An 18,605-nucleotide genomic window follows, 5' to 3' on the forward strand; every position below is an offset into this window, starting at 1 on the left:
ATAGATCTACAAACCAACACGATAGGTAAGCTGGGAGCCAAGGGAAGTACTCGCCATGACATTATCGAACGACCCAGTCCAGAAGGACCACATACCCCAAGTAACGGACTCACGTTCTATATACACTCGGAGGCCACCGAGGTGACTCACCCCTAGGGCTCCCGAACACCAGAGGGTGACAAAAACCGAGGTGAGTCACAGTTGCCTTACTCTCGGACAGACTTTCCCCCTCCCCAGACACCGGACAGACCTAACCCCCACACCCCTAACCACTGACGTGCACATTCCAACACACACCCCACACATAACGCTGATAGCGATGGGCTCTAACTTTAAGCTGACACCACTGACCCTATGGTCTAACAATGTGAGAGGCCTAAACATCCCCGAAAAGAGGTCCCAACTACTTCGCACACTGTGGGCAGAGCGCACCTCAGTGGCGTTTTTACAGGAAACTCATTTTCAGGGCACAGAGGCGCCGACCGTGAGAAACGGGCGTTACCGCACAGGATTTTATGCCGATCACCCAGATGGGAAGAAGGCCAGAGTAGCAATCCTACTCTCCAGTACAGTCCCATTCGTCTGCACAGAGCAGAAGCTGGACCCCGGGGGTAGATACATATTTAGCAAAGGAACAATTGCACAGACCACCTACACATTTGCCTGCTTGTACTCACCTAACCGACGCCAACACGTCTTCCTAACTAAGATGCTAGCCTTACTAAACAAATTCAGAGACGGCCTTCTGATTGTGGCTGGTGACATCAACACTCCCCTTGACTCTAGATTGGATATATCTAGGGGAGAAACCTTGATACCAGATCACTGCATACGCTCAACAGGGAGGGCTTTAGCCCGGTGTGGCTTGGCAGACTGCTGGAGGGTGGCAAACCCCGAGGGCAGAGATTACACCTTCTATTTGGCTGTACATCAGCGCTACAGCCGAATTGACTACATCCTAATGGCACAAGAGGCCCTAACACTACTCTAACGAGCTAGAATTGAATTTATCGCAGACTCTGACCACGCCCCTATTACAGTACAAATCCAGTCCCCCCTACATAAACCCGCAGAACGGCAATGGAAGTTAAACGAAAACCTATTGCTCGACCTGGCGGACAAGGAACAAGCCAGGCAAGCTCTGACACAATACTTTGAGACTAATAACACTCCAGATACTCCCCCCCCTAACCGTCTGGGAGGCACATAAATGCGTTATCAGGGGCCACTATATCAAAATATGCTCTCAGCATAAAAAAGAGCGCACACAACAATTGTCCACCCTAAACGCACAAATCGCCACACTAGAGCAGGCACACAAACAAAATCAGGGGGAGGACGAGTTCCACCAACTGACGGAGCTTAGGAGGCAGAGGCGGGACATACTAGCCAAGGGTCTCTTGTGCACCCTTAGAAAGTCGGCTCGGCACTTCTTCGAATACTCCAACAAAAGCGGTAGGCTTTTAGCCCGACAACTCCAAGACAGACGAAGGGCGAACCACATACACAAAATTAAAACAAGACCGAAACAAGTTTACCCGACGGTATCCAACGTGCCTTTGTGGACTACTACACTGACTTATATAACATCCCCCAACCCACAACGGTCGCCGCACATACTCAACGCCGCAACCAAATATCGGAGTACTTAGACCAAAACGTAGAACGACAACTAACCCCTGAAATGTTAGAGGAACTAGAACAACCCCTCACGATAGAAGAGTTAGCAGCAGCATTAAAAATCTCCAAATCCCACAGGGCACCCGGCCCAGATGGCCTCCCACTGGCATACCTGCGTACATTTCGTGACATCCTACTGCCGAACCTCCTACGAGGTCTTGGCTCACTTCAAGACGGGGAGCTGTTTCCCACTGACACACTAACGGCCATAGTCACGGTAATACCCAAGGAAGGCAAGGACCCCACGAACTGCGCTAGCTATCGCCCCATATCCCTGCTCAATGCAGACCTCAAGCTGTTCGCCAAGACACTAGCCCTGCGAATCGCGAAGCACCTACCACACCTAGTACACTTGGACCAGGTCGGGTTCGTGCCTGAAAGGGAGGGAAGGGATAACACCATCAAAGCCCTAAACATTCTGCAAGTGGCACGGTCGCAACACCGGGAGCTACTCCTGCTCTCGATGGATGCCGAGAAGGATTTCGACCGAGTGGACTGGGTGTACTTGGAGGAAATACTCACACACATGGGATTCGGCCCACACATGCGATCTTGGGTCCTTTCCCTGTACACGAGCCTGACGGCTCGAATTCGGGTGAACGGAGCTCTGTCCGCCCCCTTCCCCATTTGAAATGGAACCCGCCAGGGTTGCCCGCTGTCCCCCCTCCTGATTGCCCTCTCCCTGGAACCCTTCCTGGGGGCGGTCAGACGGGACGGGGGTATCACGGGATTCGGTCGATGAGAATATCGGGTAGCCGCATACGCGATGACATGTTTTTTCTCACCCTACCGCGGATCTCACTCCCTAATCTTCTGGCCGCATTCCGACGATTTGGCTTGATATCTAACCATAAGCTCAACACAGATAAGTCAGAGGCCCTTCACCTACCAGGCCCACAGGACCCCTCACCAACGCTCTATACCCAATTCCGCTTCAAGTGGTGTCCCACTAAATTGAAATACCTGGGCATATGGCTACCTAAAGACATGACCCAACTGTACTACCAAAACTACCATTCGCTGCTACAAACGATCCAGGCAGACATGAGAAAATGGGCCCCTCAATATATATCTTGGTTTGGACGCATTAACGCAGTCAAAATTAACCTACTACCCAGACTGCTCTACTTATTCCAGACGCTGCCGATCGCGGTCCCCAGAGCGTTCTTTAGCTCCCTGACGACCGCCATCCGCAGATTTGTCTGGAATTCGCATCCAACACGCACCAAGAGAACGACATTGGAACTGCCGAAACCGATGGGGGGAGCCGGCCTGCCCTCAATTGAGACATACTACCGGGTCGCACATTTACACAGGCTCACAGACTGGCATGCACAACATCCCACAAAACAATGGGTTACACTGGAATTAGAACAGTCGAGAGGGCACATACCCCCCAAATTATGGCTACACACGGCCACATACGCAGACCTACAAACCAAAAATCCCTTAATAGACGCCACCCTAAGGGTCTGGACGGCAACCCGATACCGTCTGCAACTCACCACTTCACCCAGTCCCTTGACCCCCCTCATACATAACCCGGACTTGGCAGATACGGCAGAAACGCGCGGTGATTTAGCCGGACTCCAACCGACGGACTGGTTATATATACACCAGTGGCTCAGTTCCAACGGTCTCAAAACACTCAGAGAACTATGCCCCGACAGAACACCTACATTCCTTGTACAGTTCAGATACCGCCAAATAAAATCATACTACTCATCCCTGTCGGGTAAGGGGCACTTACATAGACCCTTAACTGACTTCAAAACCCTATGTGTGCACCGCACACACATCACCAGGGGTATCTCAACTCTGTACACACTACTCATGACCCGGACGAACAGGGACATGAAGCTTAGGTTCAAGGACCACTGGGAGAGGGACGCGGGAGAAACACTCACTACACAAGAGTGGGACAAGATTTACATCCTCACGCACAAATGCTCTATTAGCTCGAAAGTTCAGGAATTAAACTATAAAGTGCTAACACGCTGGTATAGAACGCCCGACACACTGCACCATACACGGTACCACGTCAGACGTATGCTAGTGATGCGGCACACAACCTGGCACTTATATCCACATGTGGTGGTCATGCATGGTAATTGCCCCTTTTTAGGAACAAATTAGAGGAGAGATCAACAAAATCACAGGCTCCGATATCCCTCTGGCACCCTTAACGATGCTTTTTCACCACACCCGAAGCCCACTGAAAGCATACAAAAAATCCTTGGAGCTGCCGCTACTCAATGCCGCCAAATCCCTCATCCCGAGGATGTGGAAACAGCCAAGTGCGCCCACCTGGGTGGCGGCAGTGGAGGACATACACTCAATGGAGACCCTTACGGGCGACCTACACGGGAGACCGGAGCGATGTGCATTGACCTGGTATCCATGGACCACATACGTGGCTGACAGTATTGCAACCCCCAAGCCAACTTAGTTGAAACTCGCAGAACATCCCGACAAATACCTTACCTCTCATAGGCACAGACACGCCCTACCTACTAACCACACACAGACAACTGACAGTTTCCCCCATGACCAAAACAGACATCGGAAAGACATAACATCCACTCGGACAAACTGCCCACACCACCGAGACCTGGAGCAATCCAGGACGGACAACTTGAATCAGCCGGTAGCACAGAGACAGGTTTGAGACACAGGCTCACTCGACACCCGGTAAATAGTAAGACCACCAAAGCTCATGCAAATAACCCCGAACACCGCACCTGCAGTTGGTAGACTGCCACTAAGTAAAACGGAGGCTCCCCCCGAATCTGAGATGCACAGGCAACCTCCCATACGACCAGCACGTCACTTAGCACCGCAGTCTGCAGTGGGGAAGGTACACCTTAGGACGACAGATCCAAACCGGGGAACCGGGAATCAGATAATCGGGTCCAACCGTAAACACAGCACTCCAAGTAGCACAGTGCACCTAAGGGGTAACCCTCTAAGGCTACAAAAGAAGCAAGGAAAGTATCCCAGTGACAGCGTACAAAACACGAACAGCTAGAATCGCAGTCTAAATCAGTTAGAGCCCGAGGCGGCTATCGCCGCAAAAACCCGGGATTCCAACCTAGCTTCGTAAGAGTGCTATGTAACCGCAGGCACTAGCCTCAACAGTTAGAGGGTCCAACAGAAAGAACCTATAGACGGGTCTATGTAGTGGCAGGAGCATAAACTTGTTTGCGCAATGTTGTTCATTCAGACTAAATGTACTTTACCTGACTGACTAATGTTACATTATCTTTTGAAAAATCCAATAAATTAAGATTGTCAAAAAAAAAAAAGGGGGGATTTTGTCATTATTTCCGGTCTAGTGCAGACAAATAGTGAACTTTACCCCGCCACAACTACGTCACGCACCGTTCGTGACAATGACATTCATAGTGAAAATGCCATGCCGAAATTTCTAGATTTCTCAAAGTTTTTAAAATTGTATTCATATTAAATTATGTTTCATATATAAATATTTGATAATAAATGAATGCCCCTGTTTCTCCTGAACAAAAATAATAAGTGTGGGTGCACTTAATATGAAAGAGGGGAATTATGGTTGAACATACATACAGCGCAAATTCCAGGTTTTATTTACGTTTTGTTTTGATCAGAATGTGTACAATTGAGTCCGTCCTTAAGGCATTAAAGTTCAATATTTTCAGGACAGCATGGTCCAGACATTCTTAAGTAACACTGTTTCTGTGTATGCAGCTTGGCCACTCATGCCTGGGTGTGACTCACTCAGACTCCTTCAAAAAAATGTCAAAATCAATTCACATATCAGTCCTGATTGGTAAATGCCTCATATGTCTAGAACAGTGGTTCCCAAACCAGTCCTACTGGCCACCAACAGTCCAGGATTTATGTATTTCCCTGTTTTATTCTGATGGAGATACTGACAAACCTGGACTGTTGGTGGGTTTTTAAGACTGGTTTGGGAAACACTGGTCTAGAATCTAAATTAATATTGGGGCGGGCTGGGGGGCAGGGAGGCAATTGCCCCAGGCCATCCTAAATCCAGGGCTGTCGCTACTAGAGGGCGGCACAGATAGCCGTCTTAGGGCACAGCGGCCCGGCGGTGCAAATATCCGGGTGACCGGCAGGAGGGAAGTGCACAGTACGCCTCTCCTGCCGGTCATTTCCTGTAGTGTGGCTGAGCGCCAGTACCTTGGCTGTCCGATGCATTGTGTCAGTCCTGTATAGCTCCCTCACAGCCCTGTATAGGTCCTGGGAGCTGGAATATGATGTCACATTCCAGCCCAGGCACCACTAGGGGGCATGCGTGGGAGCTATACAGGACATGCTGATATGGATAATGGAATGGAGCTCCCTCTGAGGAGCAGAGAGGCAGCTCACTAGAGCCCAGGATCCACTCCAGCTCTCCAGGTAGGGAGAATGGGTGGATTGAAGAAAAAAAGTGTGTGTGTATGTTCCACTACTCCTTCCACAGTGTGTGTGTACTGTCCCTATCCCCCCCACCATAGCCCAAGTCCCCCACAATACTGTCCCTATCCCCCTCCCACCATAGCCCCAGTCCCCCGCAATGCTTCCCTACCCCCCATAATACTGTCCCTATCCCCCAGTATAACATAATTCCCCCACAATGCTACCCCCCACCAACCCCAGCCATCCACAATACTGCCCCTACTCCCCACAATACTGTTCCTACCCCTCACCATAACCCCAGTCCACCACTATTGTCCTGCCCCCAATACTGTTCCTATCCTCCTACCATAGCCCCAGTCCCCCAAAATATTGCTCTTGCCCTCCAACTAAAGCCCCAACACCCACAATACTGTCCCTATCCCCCTCCCACCATAGCCCCAGCCTCCACAATGCTTCCCTAGCCCCCCCACAATACTGTCCCTATCATCATTGGACTTCCTTTGCAACCCTGATGGTACCGAAGGGTCGGGGCGTCCTACCTGACCTGAACAGCAAAGCTTAATGCTTAAATGTTATTGTTATTGTTTCACTACACTCACCCCACAATCTACCAGGCACGCCTGCCTACACTACCGTGCCCCTAGCTAAAGCCACCCGGTGGAGCGGAGCTTAGCCTTAACACTCGACACACTAGCCCAGCAAAATACAAGCAGGGTACACCATCAACCAGTAATACACATCTCAGAAAACTATCTCTACCATTGTAAAGCCTGACAGCTGACCAGTACCCACCTCAAGCTTTTGAACCAGCAACGTTACACACAAAACTTACACATAAGCTACTGGTAATAGAGCCGATCCCTCATATAAACATAAAAATGTGCAAGCATCAACATGTACCCCACTGTAATACTTGTTATTGATAGTATGTGGATTGCCGTTGGGGGTACCACATACACGTTGTGATATCTTTATGCACTGCAAAAATAAAGAATTAAAAAAAAAAAAAAACCTTTCATAGATCTTCAGGTCCCCCAGCAGGAACCAGCTTCTGAAACTGAGTTTCAGAAAGGTCAGAGTACCGCTGCGTAATGGCGCTGCAGATTGGGTATGGCAAAGAGCTACTGATTAGCATAACATCAATATCTATTATAAAACCAGGAAAAAGTGGGCATGGATGGTGAGCTGATTCCGTGATGCAATGGGCCACTTGACTGGATTTGCCCCCCAGGCCTAAGGCTGCCAGCCCTCCCCTGGTAAACACTAACCCTATGCAAACCTCTCACAAATGCTACAGCACCCCGTATTTCTAAGCTTACAGTAACTAACTGTATACATGCTCTAACCTTACCCCTATACTATCTCTTACCCTAAAACATCATTACCCCTAACACATCATTAACTCTTAAATTACCCTAACACTAACCCTACACAAACCTTAAGTCTACAATTTACCCTACCCTAACGCTAACACTAACCCTACACAAACCCTAAGTCTACAATTTATCCTACCCTAACACTAACCCTACACAAACCCTAAGTCTACAATTTACCCTACCCTAACGCTAACACTATCCCTACACAAACCCTAAGTCTACAATTTACCCTACCCTAACGCTAACACTAATCCTACACAAACCCTACGTCTACAATTTACCCTAACGCTAACACTAACCCTACACAAATCTTAAGTCTACAATTTACCCTACCCTAACGCTAACACTAACCCTACACAAACCCTAAGTCTACAATTTACCCTACTCTAATGCTAACACTAACCCTACACAAATCCTAAGTCTACAATTTACCCTACCCTAACGCTAACACTAACCCTACACAAACCCTAAGTCTACAATTTACCCTACCCTAACGCTAACACTAACCCTACACAAACCCTAAGTCTACAATTTACCCTACCCTAATGCTAACACTAACCCTACACAAACCCTAAGTTTACAATTTACCATAACGCTAACACTAACCCTACACAAATCTTAAGTCTACAATTTACCCTACCCTAACGCTAACACTAACCCTACACAAACCCTAAGTCTACAATTTACCCTACCCTAACACTAACACTAACCCTACACAAACCCTAAGTCTACAATTTACCCTACCATAACGCTAACACTAACCCTACACAAACCCTAAGTCTACAATTTACCCTACCCTAACGCTAACACTAACCCTACACAAACCCTAAGTTTACAATTTACCCTACCCTAACGCTAACACTAACCCTACACAAACCCTAAGTCTACAATTTACCCTACTCTAATGCTAACTCTAACCCTACACAAATCCTAAGTCTACAATTTACCCTACCCTAACGCTAACACTAACCCTACACAAACCCTAAGTCTACAATTTACCCTACCCTAACGCTAACACTAACCCTACACAAACCCTAAGTTTACAATTTACCCTAACGCTAACACTAACCCTATACAAATCTAAAGTCTACAATTTACCCTACCCTAACGCCAACACTAACCCTACACAAACCCTAAGTCTACAATTTACCCTACTCTAATGCTAACTCTAACCCTACACAAATCCTAAGTCTACAATTTACCCTACCCTAACGCTAACACTAACCCTACACAAACCCTAAGTCTACAATTTACCCTACCCTAACGCTAACACTAACCCTACACAAACCCTAAGTTTACAATTTACCCTAACGCTAACACTAACCCTATACAAATCTAAAGTCTACAATTTACCCTACCCTAACGCCAACACTAACCCTACACAAACCCTAAGTCTACAATTTACCCTACCCTAACGCTAACACTAACCCTACACAAGTCCTAAGTCTACAATTTACCCTACCCTAATGCTAACCCTAACTAACCCTAACCTTAACCCTCTGCTAATATTAGTTCTGATATCAGTAAATGGTCCTCCGAGTTAAAATATTTGAGTTATATATAAAATATTGCTGGCTGTATTCAGTTTTACAGAAAGTTTTATTTTTTACTGATAAGTATCTAGTATTACTTGTAGACCAGTCACCCCTGTATTATGCCAATAAATAGTATCTTTCAATTTAGTTGTTTTTTTAGTTGTTGTTGAAGTGTATTTGCCATCTGCAAGAATATTTCACAGACAATGGTTCATAGCAATAGTTTCCTTGTTTTTTTTTCCAAAAAATATAAATAAAAAATCCTTGAAAAGTTTTTTTTCCCAATTTGGATTTCTATCATATACTTGCACAGCAAGTGCATGCACTGCAGATCCCATTTAGCAGGACCCCGGGCTGTGGGGAAGCTGCTGAGATCAGTCAGTTCTCTGACTGTACAGTTCCCTGGCCGCATTGGACTAATGCCAGGAGTCAGGATTTAACATCACTCCTGCGCCGTCATCAGTACAGAGCTGCAAGGAGCTGTGCAGTCAGTGCATAGAATGATCCCAGCAAGAAACCAGGGATAAAAGTCTAAATAAAAATCAAATGTGTATGAAGTGTATGAATGTGAGTATATGTGTGTCTGTCTGAATATGTGCATGTATATGAAATTGAGCATGTGTATAAGAATGTGAGTGCGTGTGTGTATGAATATTTCTGCGTGTATAATGTGAGTGTATGTAATTTGTTTAACAAATAAGTGTTAGGCAGGGCCAGATTAAGAGTCCATTGAACCTGGTGCTGAGATTTCTGATGGGCCTAATTACAGAATCATATCAACAGAAAACACTAAACCAGTCATACCTCCCAAACGTAATGTATCTGACGGAGGTGGTGCTGGAGAGAAACTCACTGGATATAGCTATAAGAAAACACATACCCTATGCTAATCTCTCATTTTCATCTATCAAGTAAATCCATACTCCCGAACAGCAGTGTCCGTTGAAGCAGGATGTCAGTGAGTGGTGTAAAAGGGTGGGCCACTGATGAGTATCACGTAACCAGAACCATCAAAAGGGGCGAACATGTCCAAAAAAAGGCGTGAAAAGGCGTGTCTGCATGAAGAATTGGAGAATTGGCCAACTAAGAGCTTACTACGCAGACAGAACCCTGAGATTCGCATAAATGCCTCCAATGATGCGCTCGCTCCATGCTTTCTAAAGACTGTCCCTTAGCATCACTTGTCCACTCCTCTCCTTACCTACTTACTAGCAAGCAGAAGCTCCTGTTATACAATCTGGGACAATGAAAAGGTGTATGTGGTTAGTGTAGAAGAAAGGGAACATGCCACAGTGTTACAGAGACCAAAGCAGCAAGAGCATTTGCATAGTGCACAAAGTCAGCTTTATATTAACTAATTTCATTGTCAGCCAGTCCACACAAGTTTTGTTCTCCTACATCCCTCTTAAGTTCCAATAGTTAAGCAAGAGCATCTAAAGAGTAGTAGAAAAAAAAAAGGGGACATTGTAGAGGGAGAAAAAAAATGATTTCAGAGGTACACCTCTGGCCAGGAGTTTAATGTCCAAAAGTACAAAACAGCCCATTAGAGAAGAACCATCAAAACTGTGGGATCCTCCCTTGTGTCTAATGTATAGCGTTTTGTTGCACTGGAACTGCAGTGAAATTTTAATCCAATTTATATTATGTTTATGAAATCCTAATCATTTTCTCTTTATTTTGAACCACACGCTGTAAAGATTCATATTTTTAATTAGCACCCAACAGACAGTTTGTGATTTTTGTGTTCTTCAATAACAATGCTGACACCAAGTCTTTAAAGGAATGGCGTTACATATCGTCACATATAGGGCTATTCACCAAAGTGAAAATTAAAAGTGAATCTAAAGTAAAATTCAAATTTAAGGCCAAAGTATCCTAATTGGGAGCATTGGTGATTTAGAGAAGTTTTCCAGTTTGGCAAATTTGACCTTAAATTTGAAATTCACTTTGAATTCTCACTTTACTGAATAACCCTATTCGCATGCTGAGTAACATCATCACATTGCATAACAACCACTTTGCACTTATTAAGTCACATGATCTTCTGAGCCCTGGACCGATCTGCACAAGCTCAGCTTTTTAAAGCAACAATCACATAGCATGTTACATTTATCTGTAATGTATCCATTCTAACCTGATGGCTCCTTTCTAAATATCCTGAATTGTTGGTGCATCTGGGAAAGTAAATGAGTACAATGCCCAGAAATAAATTATCACTGATTAAACAAATATCAAAAAGTTAAATTTGCTGGGGGGCAGGGCCTGACTTTCAAGCCAGACAGTCGCATCCCATGTGGGCTCCGGCACTTAAGCCTTTATTAATTAAAATCACCGCTGATTACAAATCAATCGAGACCCTAGCTGTCAATAAGGGGCTCCTGCACTAACTGTGGCGATACCTATGCATGTTCTGATGTCTCTAGGTGTCCACGCTGCTAAAGTGCTGTGAGCTGACCTGGTGGCCCAGTGAATCTGGGTGAGTGGAGAAGTGGACAATCTCTGCCCTAGACCTGAGCTGCAGGTGGGTTCCCCCCCCCCCCCCCCGATCTGGACTGGCGGGGGTGATCCCTGTCTACTCCCTAGAGCAGGGGTAGGCAACCTACGGCACTAGTGCCATGCACGGCACTCAAGGTGTCTTTGCACGGCACTCAAGGCTGCTAGAGCCAAACAGGCTCTGGCCTATCAGGAGTCCCAGTAAAACTTCAGATATCTGCTAATACGAAGAGGTGGTGAAGGACAATCCTCAATTTATGCATTGCAGTACATAGAGGAAGTTATCTCAGATCTCTTCCTCCCAGCACTTGTGAATGGGAATCCACATTGTAGTATCCTTGACCTGTACCTGGCCAGCTTGGTCCCACTGGAACCCAGGGAAGCCACCCACACTGCTAGATATACACAGAATAACCCTCCCCTCATACAAATAATACGAACAGCCCACAAACTAACATACACACAATCCGCACAAACGTAACCAGCTAACAATCCACATACATACACACAACCCCACATGCAGCCTCTCACATGCAATACCCCAAACAGCCCCTCACATACGCACACTACCAAACACACAATGTGACATTTCCATTCACACACACAATTCCACAAGCAGCCCTCATACACAGCCCACATTCATAGGTATCATACACGATACCATAAACTACTAATGAACATATACAATATAATAGCTCATATACGCACAAATACAACAATACAAAAGCAATTACAGTATAAATAACACAAGCAGAAGACGGCAACATACACACCTCAATTTACAAAAATAGGACCGACATGGTATGGGACATCACAATCTTATATCGGCACAGTGCTGCTAAAAGGTTGCCTACCCGTGCCCTAGAGGCTCCTTTCCTCAGCTGAGGGCGTGCGGCGCAACCGCTGAACAAGTGACAGGCATCCAAGCACACACAAAATGGCGGACGTTGCATGGACCCCAATTCCGGAGGAGTCTATCACAATATTCTACAACTCCTCAACGGGCTTTTCGAGTCCTTCTGGGCACAGCTGAGGGAGTGTATGGAACCCGAGGTGCCTAATGATCTGACTGGCGTTGAGAGCCCAGAGAGGGACGCAGCGCAGACGGAGAGTGACCCCTTTTAAGCATGGGCCCAAGTGAAGTCAACAGAGTCCCAAGGTACATGGAGTGAGATTGCACCAAACAAGACAGGACTTGGGACCGCTGCTGACCATGAGGGGCTTGCCCGACTGCCACACTTCTTTCACACACAACTACTCGAGCAGGCTTGTGGGCCTACTACCGGTGCACCCGTGGTGGGACTGTGTTCAACCCCTAGAGGAAGTCAGCTGATATCAGAGCTGGTCCCGGGAATACCTACCTAAACCTAGCATGGTATCTCGATGGTACTTCTGTAGTTCACACTAATCCAGAAGTCACTTGTGCCTACATCCACATGTAGAGCATCCATTCATGTGCAACCTGTTTGGAGGGCCTCCTGGGAGTTTAAGCTACCTGCAATCCTCTACTGTTATTTACTGTCTCCACTTTCCAGCCTACTTTCAGTACATATGTCTAGCTGTTTTAATACATCCCCTGCACTGTTCCTTTAGTCTTTCACCTTAATATAAAACGTGCTTGCTTCTCTGTACACTAACATGCATACCTTCTATAAAAAATGTGCAGTTCATCTTGACACTTTGTGCTCTATCCCTAAGCCTATATTTAATCGTTTTGCAATGCAACATATGTCACTGTCATACTGTGTATTTTTCACTACACCACAAATTTTTTTTTTTTAAAAAGTTGAATTTGCTTGTTTCAAATTTAAGTAACTCTCGAGACACAAAACCGGAATGCCTACAAGAATGACCAAAAGCCATGCACTGATGGATCACTATACAACACTTGCTTTAGTCTTACCTCCAAATGCAGGCCTCATAGTAAAGTCATGTTCATCAACGCGAAGGAGCTGGTTGTTTTTGCTTCTCCGAACTTTGGTAATGTCATGATTTTTTTTGTACATGTGGCTGAAAATATAAAAACATTTTTGGGTCAACATGGGGATTAACATCTTTGTAAACATCTTTGTAAGTTTAGCTATCGTGGGAGTTCTGGCCCACCTTGGCATTATAATTAAAGGGAAACTCCAGTGCCAGGAAAACGATCCGTTTTCCTGGCACTGGAGGGTCCCTCTCCCTCCCACCCCCCAACCCCCAGTTGCTGAAGGGGTGAAAACCCCTTCAGTGACTTACCAGAGGCAGCGACATGTCCCACGTCGCTGCTTCCTCCTCCCCTGCCGCTCCTCCTTCTGCTTACGTCGGCCGGTGAGCGAGACTGATCCCGCCCACCGGCCAAGGAGACCTAATGCGCATGCGCGGCAATGCCGCGCATGCGCATTAGCGGCAATGCCGCGCATGCGCATTAGCGCACCCCATAGGAAAGCATTGAAAATTAATTTCAATGCTTCCCTATGGGGAATAGAGCGACGCTGGAGGTCCTCACACAGCGTGAGGACGTCCAGCGACGCTCTAGCACAGTGCTAGAAACCAGGAAGTTCCCTCTAGTGGCTGTCTAATAGACAGCCACTAGGGGAGGACTTAACCCTGCAAGGTAATTATTGCAGTTTAAAAAAAACTGCAATAATTACACTTGCAGGGTTAAGGGTAGTGGGAGTTGGCACCCAGACCACTCCAATGAGCAGAAGTGGTCTGGGTGCCTGGAGTGTACCTTTAAGGATGTGTTACATATACAGATTACCTGGACCTAAAACTAAATGAACATTCCATATACACAAAGCATGCTTTGTGTGCCAGGATATGCTCATTTTAATTGCAGTTTATAAAAGTGCTGATTTCTATTTGAAATATGTACTTTTCTAAATAATTGATTGACATCTCATTGCCCAATCTTTGGCTTGCCTGATTGCCTCTAAGAGAAACTTTTCAATTGGAAAGCCGTGTATGCACTTGCAATACTGGAGCTTAAAATCAGAGTTTTTTCAATGAGTGCGTACCCTTTTCCCTCCATTTTGTGAACAGGGAGCTAGTATCAGGTGTCAACAGCACCCAGTTCGAGGCTTCCGGATCGAAGCCTAGGACTCAAACAGAAATATAAATGTAGTGCTGATGGCCACTGAAATAAAGACTTTAGGGTTAAACTGTTCATTAATGGTTTAACTGCTGAAGGTAAGCTGCCGCCTGCAACCTCCTTGCACCATAGCAACTTTATTCCGGTGAAACTGTGATGGTGCCCATAGTGTTCCATTGTAATCATTTGTCTGGCATAATAGTATTCTTTTAGAATAATGACTCTAAAATGTTTGAAAGCCAAACTTAATCATAGGTAATACTTTCAATTTAACTTCTTTGGTGCTTATTGAATAGACCTCATCGATGTTGTGTTTGATTAATTTGACTTTAATCAACTTTAAAATAGCAACCCCTAAATTGTGATCAGTAAACAGCATGATGATTACAAAGAGAGTCCTTAGGTTATAAAATACATATAATAAAAAAAAAAAAATAGAAAACGAATGAAATTGCATATGGTTTCAGGAGATAAGATATGACAATCTATTTTTGTGTATGCACATCTTTGTAAAATGATAGAAACATGGAAACCTCCAACAGATTGTGTCAATGGTTTAAAAGATTTATTTTCTTACGCAATGCTGCTAAGTACACCAAGTCAATAAGGCATAATCACGTTCAGTGGAGTTTAAGAAGTTGGAAAAAGAGATCAGTCTATCAGATCTAACAAGGAAGCTGTGTTATATAGGCAGATCTTAATAAAAACGCAGCTTGTGTTGTTGCTAACAAAACACTGATGAGGTCTATTCACTAAATGCTGATCCGAATTTTTACAGCAGCTGAAGGAAAGTTGATGACTCCTTACATAGACAAAGAAATTGCTAAAACCCTCTATTCTTAAGTCACACTAATACTACCCCAACACCCCTTAAACCTATAATGAGACCCCAACAAATGGTGGTCTCTAGAGATAGAAAAGTAAGTGATATGTGATCATTTCAAGTTTTACTTCCTTAGAGCAGTCATCTTCCCAGACGAGACTGCCAAGAGTTGCATAATAGTAAAGCATTGGGATCTATGGAAGATCACTCAAGAGCATGTACGTCTCCATAACAGGTCTACTCGTGCATGTGCCAGGGGATAACATTGTCAGCCAGATCACACAAGTTTTGTTCTCCTACAACCCTCTTAAGTTTCAAATAGTTAAGCAACAGCATCTAAAGAGTAGTAAAAAAATAAAATGTGGGGGGGGCGGGGCCTAACCGCTGAAGCGAGAAGACGCTGACCTGTGCAGCTCCTGCTTCACACCGAGATTTAATCGGTTTTCACCCATTAAAAAGCGACCCAATCGGCTCAAATAGGCCACCAGGCAACAGGTGACATGGAGAGGCACAGGATGGTGCCACACAAGCAACCTTTACAGGGCAACTTACCTGCTCCTCCTGCGCGGCCTACTCGCATGATCGGCGCGAGTGAGGCGGCCGCTCCCCCGCTGACATCCAAGGCGGACAGACTGAAACAAGGCCCACGTTCCCCCCCCTTTGGACCGGTGGGGGTCATCCCGGTCCGGCCTCGGGAGACCCGGGCGCAACCTGGCGAAATCGCTTTGGCAATCGCGGGACCTGAACCAAGCAGTAGTACCGCACACAAAATGGCGGCGACAGTGTGCTTAACCAGCACTCGAAGAGAGCAGATAGAGGCAGAGGACCGGCTGAACAAAGCCTTTCAAACCTTCTGGGACAAGCTGGAAGCTCTTCAGTTCCCAACAACCCCAGAGAAAGGGCTTGACACCTGGCTACGCACTCCCACAAGCTTACCCAAACAGAAGACTACGCAGAAAACTTTACCATTGGGCTGCACTGAAAAATGGCGGGAACTCACCAAGAGGCAGGGGACTAAAGATACGTCTGGCGGCAAAAGGAGCAAGCAGGCAGACCCCTGGAACCCGAAAGCACCAATGCCGAGGCGCACTAGCCCACTCACCCATCACCCTGGAACTCCCAGGCGCCGGCTGAAGGTACGAGTGGCTGCAGCGAGATACCCCCATAACCGACCACAAGGGAAAGCGATACTGCGACCGAGCAGACGGCAACTGAGGGGGCGCCCGACGCGCCATGCACCAAGCACCGCTCTGATCCAGCCCGTGCCTACCAGACAGCAACAGCCACGGCGGGACCACTCTGGGTCTCAAACCCTCATTAAGGTATCAGGGGGAAACACGTGGGAACAGAGTGGCCCACCCTGCCAAGCCCTTACAAGCTGGGAAAGTCAGCAGCACCCCCCTGGGGCACGGGACTATGCTTCTTACATCCGGGACGGCATAGGTTAAGCGGGGCCAGAGGAACTTAACGGCCATACCCTAACCTGTTCGGGAGATTTGGGGAACGGCATACCAGCTACACACAAGAGACGCTATCCTGCCTCTTATATTCCGATGTATATCGCTTTTTCTTTTGTTATGTTTCTGTTTTTTTTTTTAAGGAAGCAGATTTGTGTTTAATTTTATTCATGCTACCAAAAGGGGTGCTAGCGTGTACTCAACGCCCCTCACCTAACGTTACCCAGCCTATACATACTCGCACTGAGAGATAGGACACCACATATATATATCACATATAATTAGGCTGTATCCCCTACTTATACCTGTCTGCCCACTGCGGACCAAAGCCGCTTATCACTACTGAGCACTTGTCTCCGTCCTCCCTGACTACTTAACTCGTTGACTCTCACCTGTTAACGCAACTGTTAATGACTTAGTTATCTTTTTTTTTTATTTTTTTATTTATTTATTTTTTAAAGCGCTAGGTACGCATACACCCACTGTTACCCACTGTTACCTCTGCTAACTACATATCTAGTTATATCAATCACTGGGCTCCTAAGGCCTATATATCACGCTACAACCAAGATACACACGCATCACCTGAAGAGCAACTAGTTCTGTTCTATACATGTTTAGCCTAGCAAGTTATATTACAAACACGATGTCTAATCGTATGATGTTTTACAATAACTATAAAAATGTGCCTGCATAACGTATGCCATGACTTGTACTACCTATGTTTACCGATTTTACTGGATGTCGCTGTTGTGGCACATACCGGCTACCTGTTTAATCTGTGCACACCCAAAATAAAGAATTAAAAAAAAAATGTTGGCCTTTTTCATGGGAAGTAGGCCAGTAGATTCAATTTAATTTCAGCTTTCACGAGTGATAGCTAAAAGGAACTGGGGATACATGGCAGATTTGCTGTGTTTTCAAATTTTCATAGACATACTGTCAAAATTATCTCTTCTTTTTCTAAAATGTATATTTTATATAATGTATATAATTTTATCAAAATTGCAATACATCATATAGGCAGTTTTTTTTTTTTTTTTTTATTAGAATCTATGAAAAACTGAGTGGCAGGTTCTTTTAATTTTAATTACCCAAAGTAAACATGTATCTTTTCTCTGCTTGTAACATCTCTGAATTTAACCTGCATCTGCATCCATTTTATTTTACTCTGTATTGTTGTCTGCCTACAACGTATAGTTAAATGTGCATAGTGCCCAAAAATAAACAATAATAGACTAAACTAGAACCATACTTTTAAATTATTTTTTTTTTATTTATTTTTTTCTATATTTTTTATTTATAGCATGCAAGATAATACAAATAGGCTTGATATGCCACAACAGCACAGACAAGCATTTTATGTAGATACACATGGTTACATTGTCATGGCACATAAGAAAAACTCCACATTTTATATTAAGGGTAAGCAACCTAAACTAAGCGTTTTTTCATTTTTTAAAGACAAAGTGATGGTATCATGCTAGCTTTGTATAACAGGAGAAGTCCCCTAGGAGGCCCCTAAACAGTATTGGGAGGATAAGTCCCTTCTGGCTATGTTCAACTTATGCCAACCAAGGGTATGACATAGTCTTTCTGTCGAGGTGAGTACCGTGAGCTCTTATGTCCCAATGTGTGCTGGCAGATCAGGCCACATATCATGGTCAGGGTTCCTCTTTGCTTCTCCGATAAGGTAAGGAAACCAGCTGTTGTCACTGTTCAACTGCCTTATGTTGTAGTGATGGGTGCTTTTTTCGGCACCATTTTGGG

General features: G+C 45.5%; 1 protein-coding gene across 1 annotated transcript in view; it reads right to left on the minus strand.

The window, feature by feature from the left end:
• The window catches only part of LOC134587293 (gamma-aminobutyric acid receptor subunit rho-2-like), an 85,857-nt gene that overhangs the window by 58,397 nt on the left and 8,855 nt on the right, over positions 1 to 18,605 (minus strand). The window contains exon 2 of the mRNA XM_063443569.1: positions 13,389 to 13,495. Coding sequence (XP_063299639.1) covers positions 13,389 to 13,495 — 107 coding nt within the window. The remainder of the gene's footprint in view (positions 1 to 13,388; positions 13,496 to 18,605) is intronic.

The sequence above is a fragment of the Pelobates fuscus genome, chromosome 2 (genome assembly GCF_036172605.1).
Source record: "Pelobates fuscus isolate aPelFus1 chromosome 2, aPelFus1.pri, whole genome shotgun sequence".
In the NCBI taxonomy this organism is placed as follows: domain Eukaryota; kingdom Metazoa; phylum Chordata; class Amphibia; order Anura; family Pelobatidae; genus Pelobates; species Pelobates fuscus.